This window comes from Rhagoletis zephyria, unplaced genomic scaffold, assembly GCF_001687245.7.
Source record: "Rhagoletis zephyria isolate East Lansing unplaced genomic scaffold, Rhagoletis_zephyria_1.1 Rzeph_scaffold_01967, whole genome shotgun sequence".
Lineage (NCBI taxonomy): Eukaryota > Metazoa > Arthropoda > Insecta > Diptera > Tephritidae > Rhagoletis > Rhagoletis zephyria.
The window spans coordinates 70,822-85,488 of NW_016159051.1; the positions used below are offsets into that span (position 1 = coordinate 70,822).

At 35.0% G+C, this 14,667-nt stretch overlaps 2 protein-coding genes across 2 annotated transcripts; one reads left to right on the forward strand and one right to left on the reverse strand.

The window, feature by feature from the left end:
• Positions 1–943: 943 nt before the first annotated feature.
• Positions 944–4,550, reverse strand: LOC108365705 (uncharacterized). The gene is made up of 3 exons (XM_017619827.1): positions 3,710–4,550; positions 3,036–3,131; positions 944–1,007 (listed from the first exon to the last, which is right to left on the reverse strand). Exons 1-3 carry the CDS (start codon positions 4,084–4,086, stop codon positions 944–946), a joined length of 537 nt encoding a protein of 178 aa, XP_017475316.1. The 5' UTR covers positions 4,087–4,550.
• Positions 4,551–9,985: 5,435 nt separating this feature from the next.
• LOC108365706 (putative nuclease HARBI1) lies at positions 9,986–11,083 on the forward strand. Its single transcript, XM_017619828.1, has one exon. It carries the CDS (start codon positions 9,994–9,996, stop codon positions 10,549–10,551), a length of 558 nt encoding a protein of 185 aa, XP_017475317.1. The 5' UTR covers positions 9,986–9,993; the 3' UTR covers positions 10,552–11,083.
• The last annotated feature ends 3,584 nt before the right edge of the window (positions 11,084–14,667 follow it).

A 14,667-nucleotide genomic window follows, 5' to 3' on the forward strand; every position in this document is an offset into this window, starting at 1 on the left:
ATATAAGTCCCAGTGCAAAAGGGTCAGAAGAAGAAGGATCCAAAGGCAAAAAAGGTGAATTTAGTTGGTTTTGAGCCTACCATCAAGAATTTTCGCTTATATGATCCGGAGAACCAAAAGATCTTTCTCAGCTGTGATGTTCGTTTCCATGAAGTTGATTCAAAAAGGTTCATAATTCGGGATAGTGAAGAGTAGGTAATTATTCGGCATCAAGCACCAAATAGTGAAGCTGTTACCAGCGATGATGATCATTTTGAAGACGCACAAGAAGACAGGGTAGGCCAAAGAAACAACCAAAGGTATGAATTACGACAAGAAATCAAGCCACCAGGGCGTTTGATTGAAACTATATGTTCTGCGGCCGTGATTGAGCCGGTAACGTATGAAGAGGCAATGCAATCGACAAATGCAGAGCAGTGGAAGCGTGCAATTTAGGAAGAGTACAATTCGTTAATCAAGAACAACACCTGGTATTTGGTTGAACCACCTAAAAGCCAAAAGGTTATCGACAATCGCTGGGTATTCAAATTGAAAGAGAATACAGATGGTTCATTCGAAAGATACAAAACTCCTTTGATAATTCGTGGCTTCACGCAACAATATGATGTGGACTATGAGGAATAATTCAGCCCCGTAGTTAAGTACACATCGATTCGCGCAATTTTATCATTGGCAGCAATGAATAAAATTCAGTTAAAGCAGTTTGACGTCAAGACTGTATTCCTGTATGGAAACCTGAAAGAACGTATTTTCATGAGACAACTGGTCGGATATAACGATGGCGGTGGGCGTGTATGTAAATTGAATAAAAGTTTGTATGGTCTGAAGCAGGCGTCACGGTGCTAGAACGGGGAATTTACGTCGTTTCTCCGTAAATACAACTTCAAAGTTAGCAATTTGGACGCACTCGCTACAAAGATGGTGCAATGACAGTAATTGAAATTTACGTGGATGATGGTTTAATAGTAACCAACGACAAAGGTGAAGTCGATGCAATCATTTCACATCTAAGCGAAAGGTTCGGATGTAAATTGTTTTTGGGTCTCGAGGTTCAACAGCTTCAAGATGGATCAATACACATACACCAGGGTGCTAATANTGAAGTCGATGCAATCATTTCACATCTAAGCGAAAGGTTCGGATGTAAATCGTTTTTGGGTTNTGAAGTCGATGCAATCATTTCACATCTAAGCGAAAGGTTCGGATGTAAATTGTTTTTGGGTCTCGAGGTTCAACAGCTTCAAGATGGATCAATACACATACACCAGGGTGCTAATACCAAGAAAATATTGAATCGGTTTGGCATGATGGAATGCAAAATTGTGTCAACACCAATGGATCACAATCAGAATATTGGCGATTTCGTAAATGACGAGGGAGAGAGCCTACCCCTACCGAGAAGCAGTAGGAAGCTTAATGTATTTGGCAACCGGGACACGTCCAGATATAAGTTATGCCACAATCCTAATGGGTATCCTTTATAAAAGCGATACTCAACTGAATCTGGTTGGATATAGCGATGCTGACAACGCTGGAGATAGTGCAACAAGAAGATCAACAAGCGGTTATGTTTTCAGCATGGGCTTCGGTGTCATTAGTTGGGCGTCAATGAGGCAACAATCTGTTTCAACATCTTCAACAGAATCTGAGTTTATTGCGGCATGTCAAGCAATAAAGGAGCTGGTCTGGTTAAAGGGCCTCGTGGGTGGACTGTTATTGAGATCAGACTTGGATGCAAAATTGTATATGGATAATCAAAGCGCAATACTGATTAAAAATCCGGTGTTCCACAAAAGAACAAAACACATCCATGTTCAATACTATTTCATCAGAGAAAGGTATCAAGATGGTTGCTTCGACTTAGGATATGTTAGCACTGATGAACAAATAGCGGACATTCTTACCAAGCCGTTGAATAAGAGTTCACATAAATATCTCTGTGGTTTGATGGAGTTGACATCATAAGTTTTCGTTTTGTTTCCAACAATGAGTGGGAGTGTTGAAATATTGTTGCGATTATCCTTGACTACTCGTTCGGATTTCCCAAAACTTTCGGTTCGTATCTCTGGATTGTTAAATAAATGCTTACGATAACCAAATTACAGTACAATTAACTTTATTGTACAACAAACACTTAACAATACTTGTTTAAGAAATTACAACTCTTTACAAAACTAGTTAACACAAGCTTGCTTATTTGCAACTCACTTTACTTCTAGCTTGCTGACTTGTAATTAACTCAACTCCGCTGTGTCATGGCTCTTATATACCTGCGCTCGCACTCATGGCAACTCTAGAATGTTCTGAAGTTCATCGCTCATTCTCCTTCTCTCGCTGTTCGCAGTGTTCATCCAACTTGATGTTTCTCGTTGTGGAACATTCTGCCTATTTCTCGTTGTTCGCTTCACGTTGCCGCTGTATTCGCCACACGGCACTCCACCTAAGTCTGATCGTCCCGATCAGACACACTTGTCGCTCCAACCGCTGCAAGTCTTTCCAAGTGGACCACTTTCATCTTGGTCCTCGGTCTCCCCATTGTCTGGATTCGATGCACTGCGTCTTTCAGCCGTTTGTCAATCTTAAACGGATCTTTCCAGTCACGTCTTTGCGTGAAGGTGAAGCTTTTCTTCTGCTGCGACATGTACAACCACAATGTGTTACTGGACATTGCTTCCGGCTTATCTCCGGGTGTGCACCATCTCACATGGTCGTGCTTCTGCTGGCCACTGGGCGTGACCAGACATGTGTCTTCTCGTGGGCACTCTTTTCGCCAGATCTATGCCGCATCATCTGTCCATGACACCCAGACTGCCGCCTTCGTGCTGCACTGCCTTTAGCACATTTAAAACATTTGCCAGAGCCATGCCAGCAGTTGGATTCGCTTCTTCAGCATTTCCTTTGGCTCGTCCGGTGTCTCCACTTCCACTCGATGGGCTTTGTAGGCTGGCCTACTTAGGAGTGCTACCGTTTCACGTGTCTGAGCATACGAGACAGTTTCAGCAAATGTAGGCTTTGGATTCGCGTACGTCTCTCGCTTGGTATACACGTCCCGCATTCCGTTGATGAATATCTGGATTTTTACCCTTTCGAGGTGCTCACCAGATGCGTCTCCAATAGCCAAGTGAGCCAACCTCTCGATCTCTGAGGCGAATTCTTGTAGAGTCTTGTTGGCTTTTTGGCAGCGGTTCTCCAGCTCCATCTGGTAAATCTGTCTCCTGTGCTCGCTACCGTAACGTCTCTCCACGGAACTCATCAACGCATCGTAACTGTTCCTTTCACAGTCGGGAATAGTCTGCAAGATTTCTGCTGCAGGTCCTTTCAATGCAAGGAATAGTGCAGCGGAATTATCCTCCATGCTCCAATGATTTGCTGCAGCCGGTTTTTGGAGTTTAAAGACCTGGAAAGGAATTGTGCCGTCAAAGGATGGAGTCTTTACCTTGGGAGCGTTCGTCGAAGTAGCTGGACGATTCAACTGCAAGTCTCGGAGTCGACCTTCCAACTCGCCCATCTTAGCCTCGACTTTGTTGCCGCAGTATTCGCCACAATATACTTTGTACCAAACAAAGTCGATACATTGGACAACACTGGTTTGTGAACGCACTCACATATAGCATACTGGTTTCTTACATTCTGCGACAATTTTTCAAGCGGTTAACACCAAATAAAGAAACGTCCCATAAAAGCGAACNCAATAGCCAAGTGAGCCAACCTCTCGATCTCTGAGGCGAATTCTTGTAGAGTCTTGTTGGCTTTTTGGCAGCGGTTCTCCAGCTCCATCTGGTAAATCTGTCTCCTGTGCTCGCTACCGTAACGTCTCTCCACGGAACTCATCAACGCATCGTAACTGTTCCTTTCACAGTCGGGAATAGTCTGCAAGATTTCTGCTGCAGGTCCTTTCAATGCAAGGAATAGTGCAGCGGAATTATCCTCCATGCTCCAATGATTTGCTGCAGCCGGTTTTTGGAGTTTAAAGACCTGGAAAGGAATTGTGCCGTCAAAGGATGGAGTCTTTACCTTGGGAGCGTTCGTCGAAGTAGCTGGACGATTCAACTGCAAGTCTCGGAGTCGACCTTCCAACTCGCCCATCTTAGCCTCGACTTTGTTGCCGCAGTATTCGCCACAATATACTTTGTACCAAACAAAGTCGATACATTGGACAACACTGGTTTGTGAACGCACTCACATATAGCATACTGGTTTCTTACATTCTGCGACAATTTTTCAAGCGGTTAACACCAAATAAAGAAACGTCCCATAAAAGCGAACTATATTTTCTCAAATAAAAAGTCTACTATTTTATTTCGAATATCATTTACCTATTGGCTTAATCTGCGCTATTCTCAATAATCTACAACTGTTAGAAAAGCTGTGAGGTAGAAAAAGACAAAACCATTTCTATAAGAAATCGGAATTGCCAACCTTGTAATATGAAACAAATTTAGTCGAAGTTTATATGAAGTAGAGCATGATAAAAAATAGAAGGTAGTTTCACTTTAGACTTTTTTGATTGATACGGGCATTTTTGAAGTTTCATAAACTGTACATTTCAAATCAGTCTGGCCACATTGGTATTAACAAAATATAATTGATGCTATTTTGAGATGANGAAGTAGAGCATGATAAAAAATAGAAGGTAGTTTCACTTTAGACTTTTTTTTTTTTGATTGATACGGGCATTTTTGAAGTTTCATAAACTGTACATTTCAAATCAGTCTGGCCACATTGGTATTAACAAAATATAATTGATGCCATTTTGAGATGGGAATTTCTATTATTTTTAATGGATTTAGTCTTTTCAGACGATCCTTTATGGTATCTTTTTGGAGTTTTAAAATGTGTAATAATTACGATTAGACGGTCATCCTATTATATTAAAAACAAACCCAGTTTCATGGTAAAACAATTAAGGTATGTATGTATCTATGCAAATTCTGCTTGTTGGCACATATTGTTAAGGTATACATACATACCGTCGTTTAAAGTACAAACCCGCAAATCGCCATTCTGCAAAACCGCGTAACTGACACTGGCTGCCAAAAATTGGATTTGCTCACACAAGCCCTTGGCGCAATCCTTATCCATTCGTCCTGAAATATACTAGCCATAAATGCGATTTCTTTATAAAAGAGAGAACCATTTTGAAATATGAGTGTTTTTACTCTCTAAAAAATAATTTATGCAACCTCACATACGCGGTTTTGCATTTTCTTTATACGCGGATTTGCATTTTGTTGATACGCCGTTTTGTACTCGAAACGACGATTCATATCGTCGCCTGAAATGCAAAATAACGTAACATCATCGTGACTGAAATGCAAAAAGTTGTAACTTATAAAAAATTCAAAATTCACTTTCTGATTGCTATGATGGATTTCATGAAATTACAACTGCCCACATCGTTTTATGAAAAAAAAATAATAATAACAATTAGTCACGACTTTTTCCATTTCAATGGCGATGTTACGTTATTTTGCATTTTAGGTGACGATATGTATGTACATACACTGGCGGCAGAAATAATAGACCCGCCTTACTTTCAAGAGTTTTGCCTATATTTCTTTATTTTATTTAATTTTTAATATTTTTTTATAAAAGCCTCGGTGGTATACAACAAACATCATATAAATCCACTTTTTAAACTTTGAACACAAATTTATAAAAATTCGACAAATTTTTCGAAAAAGTTTCGGTACGCAGTTTTGTAGCCCATTCAATTTTGTTATAATAATATGCAAGTTTCGAACGGCTATAAAATACCATGGATTTTTAAGATTTTTTTTCGCTGAAAATTTGGTGAAGATTTGTCGAATTTTTATAATTTTTGTTCAAAGTTCAAAAGCGGATTTATATGTTTATTGTATAACTATCAGGGCTTTTATAAAAAAATATTAAACATAAAATAAACTAAAGAAATACAGGCAAAACTCTTGAAAGTAAGGCGAGTCTATTATTTCTGCCGCCACTGTATGTACATTAGACTGCACCACCAAAAAAGTTGCAGTTTTTCCGCCGAAATTACAAAATGTATTATATTTGCAGACTTCCACCAAAATATTTAGGAAAAATATTAAGATTTACTTGAGTTGGACCGATTTGAAAATACCTCCAAAAATGTTGTTTGGTATCAAAAAAATAGTTTCTTAAAAGATTTTTTCAAAAAATTCCTTCGGACGATAAAACAGTTGACACTTAAAAAATCTGCATAAAATTATTTAAACAATATTCAACGGAATGATAATAATAAGATTTTTTATGCTGTTTTTTTTAACTTTCAAAGATTGGTTTAAGAAAAACTTAAATAAATGGACCCAAACTATACCGATTTAGATTTATGAGGTATCAGTGGAAAGGATTTCTTTGCAAAAAAACTCATGTCCCAATTTTTAAGTTTTTCAAATATCAACACATCTTAATTAAACTTGAAATGACACTTGTTAATGCTTTGAATTAAATTAAGCAAACAAATAAAACGAGTGAGAAAATACCTTTGCAATGATACCTTATAAGCGGGGAACGGATTTTAAACTTAAACGGACTTAAAAACGTTTAAAAAGGCAAAATAAAAAAACGAACTAGGATAGACAAGTCAAAATAAAACAACGAAATAAGCAGCAAAAGGCAATAGAAACCGCAAAAAGGCACTAAAAAGACAAAAGCGAAAAATAATCAAAAAATACATTTATTTTACAAGTAAAAAGTTAAAAACTATGAACTAGTTTCATTATATGAAAAATGTTTACTTTAAGTCTTTGACTATTTTCTCCTTTTAAGTTTTAAACTCACAAAACTTTAATATCAATAGTTTGAGTAACATTGAATAACAAGATGCATTTTAAAACATTTTCATTCGATTTTCGCGAATAAAAGCCTTGAATGTACTAAACGTGCGCTCGACTTGAGTTGATACAAGTGGCGCACAATTTAATTATGGAACGTTTAAAACTTTCATATTGTCACATATATGTAATACTCGAAAACACTACAGTACAGATATATCAACACATACGTTTATAAATAAACATGTACACAACACATACAGCGTGTCCCAGAAGTAACCTACCAAACTTTAGGGGAAGGTAGGTGGGGGGTGAGCTCTCTGATAAATAAAAAACTTTCAGGTAAAAGTGTTACCGTTTTTGAAATATTTAAATTTTTTTTACTTAAAAAAAACGTGCCTTTTCATGTATTTTCTTTAACAGCATCTACAAACCAGGCTATACTTAGTAAATTTTTTATGTAAAATACTTCCAGATAGTTGCTTCTCCATACTCAAATGCAATGTAGTTAAAATATATTAAGGAACCATCATAAAATTATGACTATTTTGTGATTTTTAACTTTTTCTTATTTTCTTCCCAAACTTTGCATATTTCTGGTGAAAAAAAATGTACGGAGCTACNTTTCAAATATCAACACATCTTAATTAAACTTGAAATGACACTTGTTAATGCTTTGAATTAAATTAAGCAAACAAATAAAACGAGTGAGAAAATACCTTTGCAATGATACCTTATAAGCGGGGAACGGATTTTAAACTTAAACGGACTTAAAAACGTTTAAAAAGGCAAAATAAAAAAACGAACTAGGATAGACAAGTCAAAATAAAAGGCACTAAAAAGACAAAAGCGAAAAATAATCAAAAAATACATTTATTTTAGAAATGTTTATTTTACAAGTAAAAAGTTAAAAACTATGAACTAGTTTCATTATATGAAAAATGTTTACTTTAAGTCTTTGACTATTTTCTCCTTTTAAGTTTTAAACTCACAAAACTTTAATATCAATAGTTTGAGTAACATTGAATAACAAGATGCATTTTAAAACATTTTCATTCGATTTTCGCGAATAAAAGCCTTGAATGTACTAAACGTGCGCTCGACTTGAGTTGATACAAGTGGCGCACAATTTAATTATGGAACGTTTAAAACTTTCATATTGTCACATATATGTAATACTCGAAAACACTACAGTACAGATATATCAACACATACGTTTATAAATAAACATGTACACAACACATACAGCGTGTCCCAGAAGTAACCTACCAAACTTTAGGGGAAGGTAGGTGGGGGGTGAGCTCTCTGATAAATAAAAAACTTTCAGGTAAAAGTGTTACCGTTTTTGAAATATTTAAATTTTTTTTACTTAAAAAAAACGTGCCTTTTCATGTATTTTCTTTAACAGCATCTACAAACCAGGCTATACTTAGTAAATTTTTTATGTAAAATACTTCCAGATAGTTGCTTCTCCATACTCAAATGCAATGTAGTTAAAATATATTAAGGAACCATCATAAAATTATGACTATTTTGTGATTTTTAACTTTTTCTTATTTTCTTCCCAAACTTTGCATATTTCTGGTGAAAAAAAATGTACGGAGCTACAACTTTACATTACATAAAAAAATTGCGCATTTAATAAAGATTTCAGAAAGGTGCCACTCTTACTGTTTCAAATAGAAAAAAAAGTTATAGGCGCTTTTGTGGGTAAAGGACTGAGACACGATAGAATGTATTTAATAGATTTAAATTTAAGTTGCTCTTGTTAACGACCAATGACATGCTAAATAGTACAAAGGTACATTATTACCTGCTCCTGACATTATTTTATGTTACTTACCGGAATTAGTGAAAGTTGATTTTGTGAAATTGGACCCTTCGAACATTGTGTTATTAATACTATGACAGAGAACACGCAGTATACTTCGCATGAATATGCGGATATTCACGCACTTAAAGTGAAGACAGTGGCAACAGAGCGTCACGACAATAAAAAAATTTCGTCGACAAGTGTAGCCAAGTTTAGGCAACTGGATTATAATGGCAGCGACAGCAACGTTGCGAGGAACAGCTGTTATTGCCTTTACAATTTTCATAAAGAGCGGGACAATTCACGAAAAGTTTAAAATTAAATATATGTAAAATGGAGAAACTAAAAAATTTAAATAACTTTGTGATTGCGATTACTAAAATATCACATATTGTGCATCTAGCAAACGAAACTTTCAAAATGTGTAACAACAATAGGAGATGGTGGGTTCGTCCTGCAAACCATACGCGAGAAGAGGAAGGCTTCTTCAGGACATGCATTCAGCAGTTGCAGCAAAAGGATGAGGAGCATTTTTATAAAGTCACGCGAATGACGGTCAAAAACTTCAATTTGTTGCTGACACTACTGCAGGAGAGACTGCGCCGGTTCTCAAACAGAAAACCAATATGTCCTGAAACACGTTTGGCTTTAACATTAATGTAACAAAATGAAGAACGTAAGAAAACCGGCATTAATCATGCCTGTTACGGTATCCGACGGATGCTATCCGCACGGATCTATTCCTATTCGCAATGTCCTAACGAGTGATTTTAAAGACTTAGATTCATGCGAATGGCATCCGTCGGACTGGAACAGGCATGTATCCGAAGGATGCCAGTTGCATCAATTTAAGTCTTTAAATCAATGGTTAGGATAATGCGAATAGGACGAGATCCNATGCTATCCGCACGGATCTATTCCTATTCGCAATGTCCTAACGAGTGATTTTAAAGACTTAGATTCATGCGAATGGCATCCGTCGGACTGGAACAGGCATGTATCCGAAGGATGCCAGTTGCATGAATTTAAGTCTTTAAATCAATGGTTAGGATAATGCGAATAGGACGAGATCTGAGCGGATAGCATCCGTCGGATACCGTATCAAGCATGAATGTTTTTGTAAATATGTACGTAATTAATTTCAGCTCAGGGGTGCAACTTCAATGTAAATGCATGGACATTCAAAATGGGTATATCTACTGTAAAACAAGTTATTTACGAAACATGCGACGCTATTTGGAATGAGCTTCATGATATATATCTATCTACTCCAAACCGATCGGAACAAGTATTAATAGCTGAAAAATTTGTTGTAAAAACTGGAATGCCGAATTGTTTAGCAGCAATTGATGGAAAACATATAAATATTGTCCGTCCATCAAACAGTGGNTTGTAAAAACTGGAATGCCGAATTGTTTAGGAGCAATTGATGGAAAACATATAAATATTGTCCGTCCATCAAACAGTGGCTCCTTATATTACAACTATAAGAAGACTTATAGCATTGTACTGCTGGCGGCATGCGATGCAAATTATGTTTTTACTTACGTAGATGTCGGGGCTTTGGGAAGTCAGAGTGATGGCGGCATGCTCGCGCAAAGTGCTTTCGGAAAGAAATTGTTAAACGGAACTTTAGAAGTGCCTCGTGAAGTTAATTTGCCGGGAACATCGTGCAGTTTTCCATATTACTTTGTTGGTGATAGCGCATTTCCACTTAAGGCCAATTTAATGCGACCTTTTCCAGGTAGTAATTTGCCGGCAGATAAGGAAAAGTTCAATATGGTACTATCCAAAGCTCGGGTACACATAGAGAATTCATTTGGCATTCTATCAAATCGTTGGCGAATACTTCATACAAATATATCAGCTTGCCCAAAGAATGCAGACAAAATAGGCTTAGCTACAGTCCTTCTACACAACTTTCTGATGCTACAAAACGATCGAAACTACTTCACGCTTTAGTTGGTAGATCGAAATGAAAATAACCGAGAGATTCATGGCCAGTGGAGAAATGAAGTGAATCCATTAGATTCTTGTCGTCAGGGAGCAGTAAACCGTTCTTCTTCATATGCCTTTGAATTACGAAATATTCTTAAAGAATTTATACGAACAAGTTTTTAAACATTATGGTTTGTTTATCTCACACATACCTAAGCTTTTTAGCCTATATTATATATAGTGACTCAAATAATCGTTCGCAAAACCATATTATACAATACTCGCAAAGATTTTAGAGTTAAAATTGTTTGCAATTTTTCATAAAATTAAGCTCATAACATGATACACCATATTTATCAAAGGTTCAAACTTTATACAAAATTTAGAAAAACTACATAATTCTATTGAAATTTCTAACTTTTTAAACGAGTTTCCAGAGCTTTTGGGTTTACAGTTTTTTTGCTTGGAAATTAAAAAAATTGTAGCTTTCTAAATTTTTTATAAAGTTTGAACCTTTGATAAATATGGTATCATGTTATGAGCTTAATTTTATGAAAAATTGCAAACAATTTTAACTCTACAATCTTTTCGAGTACTGTATATGTTTTTGCGAACGATTATGTGAGTCATTACATACACTCACGGAAAAAAGTATTTTCACAGAGAATTTTTAATAATGTATGCAAAAAATTCTATTTTAATTGTTTTCGTTAATGTTTTATAAAAATATGCAACAAAAAACATTAAAGCTTTAATTTCTAAGCTTTGTGCAAAACTCAGGAACATTTAAATAATGTTCNTGAAAAATTGCAAACAATTTTAACTCTACAATCTTTTCGAGTACTGTATATGTNTGAAAAATTGCAAACAATTTTAACTCTACAATCTTTTCGAGTACTGTATAATATGGTTTTGCGAACGATTATGTGAGTCATTACATACACTCACGGAAAAAAGTATTTTCACAGAGAATTTTTAATAATGTATGCAAAAAATTCTATTTTAATTGTTTTCGTTAATGTTTTATAAAAATATGCAACAAAAAACATTAAAGCTTTAATTTCTAAGCTTTGTGCAAAACTCAGGAACATTTAAATAATGTTCAACTTTGTAATTCGATTTTTTATAATTTTTTCGAGCACGCATTTTTGTATCCCATCCACTTTTAATATAAAGTGCAAGTTTGAAGTTTTTAAAATATCGCGTTGATTTATGGCAATTTTTTTACACATTCGAAAATGTTTTTTGTATTGAAGAAAATGTGTGAAGAAATTGCCATAAATCAACGCGATATTTTAAAAACTTCATACTTGCACTTTATATTAAAATTGGATGGGCTACAAAAACGCGTGCTAAAAAAAATATAAAAAATCGAATTACAAAGTTGACCATTATTTAAATGTTCCTGAGTTTTGCACAAAGCTTAGAAATTACAGCTTTAATTATTTTTGTTGCATATTTTTATAAGACATCAACGAAAACAATTAAAATAGAATTTTTTGCATACATTATTACAAATTCTCTGTGAAAATACTTTTTTCCGTGAGTGTATAACTTTTGTACTGTAAAAGTAGCTTTTGAATTGTAAAAGGATGATTTTGGAAAAACTATCATCTTTTCGAAATCAGAATATCGTTACCTTAATCCACAAAGGCCCTAACCAACACTTTTTACGAAACTGCGTTTTTCACAGATTTTGGTAAGATATAGCTATTAAAATACACTTAATTAAAATTTTAAAGTGTTAGCACCAAAAACAACGGAGTTACATGCCACTTTTTAAAAAGCCCTACCGGTTTTTGATATTCTTTTTATACTATTTTTAAATTAAAAAAAATGTTGATTAGGGCCATTGTGTATTAAGGTAACGATATTTGTATTTCAAGGAAAAAAACATGAAGATATTTAAATAAAATTAAACAGGACTTTTTGACATTTCAATTCCGACAAATTTGGTCAGCAGAAAAGGCCTGCATATTTTTGTACCTAACAGGCTAACCTAATATTCGCGGCTTGCGTTTTGGTACGCATGCCGTCGAATTTGTTTTTTTGCGTCACCCGAAATTGACTTGCATGCGTTTGCATTTGATTTCATTGAGCGAAACGTCAAATCAAAATGTCACGCAGAACAAAAATTGGAAATTGAGTTAGCTTCATACGCACGCCGTTCAATTTCGGTTGATCTCATACAAGTTGCATGTGCATGAGAAATTTTTGACAATAAATTGGCGGCGTGCGTGAATATTAGGTTAGCCTGTAATACTACTGATATGTGCATATGTATATGTAAAAATGTGTATTTAAATACTTATAAATAAAAATTTAGGTACATATTTCAACTGTAAAAACGTATTTTATTAATATTTCATAAATTAAGAATTTTTTTATAAATAAATTAAGAATATGTTTGTACTTTAACTGGAACTGGCAAAAGACTTTTTTTTTAGTTTCCAGGTACTTATACATAAATTAATAAGTTGTTCTACAACTATTTTTATATGTTTTTAACATATATAATTTATACTCATATTTTTATACTTATTGGAATTAAGTAAGTAAAAGTATTAATATTTTTAATTAGTAATCTTATCCAGAGAAGTAATAGTTTGTACTTTAATTGAAACTGTCAAAAGACTTTTTTTTAATTTTCAGGTACTTATACCTACATTAATTAGTTGGTCTACAACCATTTTGAGATGTTTTTAACATATATAATTGTACTTACACTTGTCAGCTGATTGAGTTAGTTACTTTTTGACCAGTTTTGGCAATATTTCATTCGTTTATTTAGGGCCGGTTGTTCAATGTCTAAAAAATTTCAAAACTCAACAAACTTTGCTAAGGTATGCAGTTTTATAGCTCATTCCATTTTTTAGTATAAGGTGCAATTTCAAGACGCTGGAAAATCTCGTTGATTTTTAATGATTTTTTTTTGCTGACGAAATTTCTTTTATATGGAAGAAAATGCCCACCACCGTCAGCAAAAAAAATATTAAAACTTAACGCGATTTTTCAGCGTCTTGAAATTTCACCTTATACTAAAAAATGGAATGGGCTATAAAATTGCATAGCTAAAATTTTTCTCAAAATTTTAAATAAGTTTGAAATTTTTGGGAAAATTAGTAAAGTTTGTTGAGTTTTAAATTTTTTTACAAAGTTGGAAATTTGGATTTAAATGACGGTTTTTAAATATATCGACACCTCGAAATAAGCTCTGGATTTTTATAAAAAGAAGCATTAAATAAACGAAAGTAATATTGCCAAATGTGGTCAAAACGTAACTAATTAGCCGAAGACAAGGGTATACATAAATATTTTAATTTAAATTACCAAGTACAACCATTTTGAGATCTTTTTAATGCATATCGCACACGATCTTCAAAAGTGACACAATTCACAATTTGTAATTTTTGAAATTTTGCGCCAAAAATGTACGCAGAGCTTTTATTTACCTTTGAGCAAAAGCTGGAGCACATTCTTGTTATAATTTGTTGAAAAGACCCTTTGGTAAAGTCTAAAGTCGTTTTTCGCAGTTTCTGGCAAACGTGTTATTTTGAGCCGCGTCACCGTTGAAGATCGTGTGCGATATGATATGATTGTACTTTTATTGGAATGCATTAGGTAAAACGTTGCAAAACAAATTTTTAAAATTCAATTGAAGAATAGTTCTGCATCTCCGCAAAAACCAGAGCAGACACTTTCGCCTCAATCTCGTTTACAGCATTCATGGACAGCCGGACTCCTTTACTTTGTTGGCTAAACTTTGAAAATGGAGGGAAGTGGAGTCTTGTTCTTTAGTTTGGTTACTAAATTCAGCGCAAGTCATAGATATGCTTACTCTTGCTAAAACTACTGAAGATCTTCGTACAGAGCTGTGCTCTTTACAAAGTAAGCTCCACGATAAGGAGTGTGCCATTTCATCGCTGACTGATGAGGTCCAAAGCCTTCGCACGTATATACGCGACTTTCTTAACATAAAGCAAAAGGCGAACAGTTACATAAAAGAGATAATTACTGCTGCCGCGGGCGTCAACGACTTCGATGCTAGTTCTACTGCGCGTACTCTGAATACGCCCACGCATATAATCTCTTGTTCTGCCGCCTCTGCTAGTGTTGCTGATACGAGCGGGACTCCGCTTT

Bases quoted from the DNA above. Each gene is read 5' to 3' on its own strand.
- LOC108365705 (XM_017619827.1), bottom strand. From the start codon at position 4,086: ATGGGCGAGTTGGAAGGTCGACTCCGAGACTTGCAGTTGAATCGTCCA. The intron at 3,132-3,709 runs GTTGGCTCACTT...AGAGATCGAGAG, and splicing joins TTCGCCTCAGAGATCGAGAG to GTTGGCTCACTTGGCTATTG. The intron at 1,008-3,035 runs GCGAGAGACGTA...CCTTTCGCTTAG, and splicing joins ATGCGGGACGTGTATACCAA to ATGTGAAATGATTGCATCGA.
- LOC108365706 (XM_017619828.1), top strand. From the start codon at position 9,994: ATGCCGAATTGTTTAGGAGCAATTGATGGAAAACATATAAATATTGTC.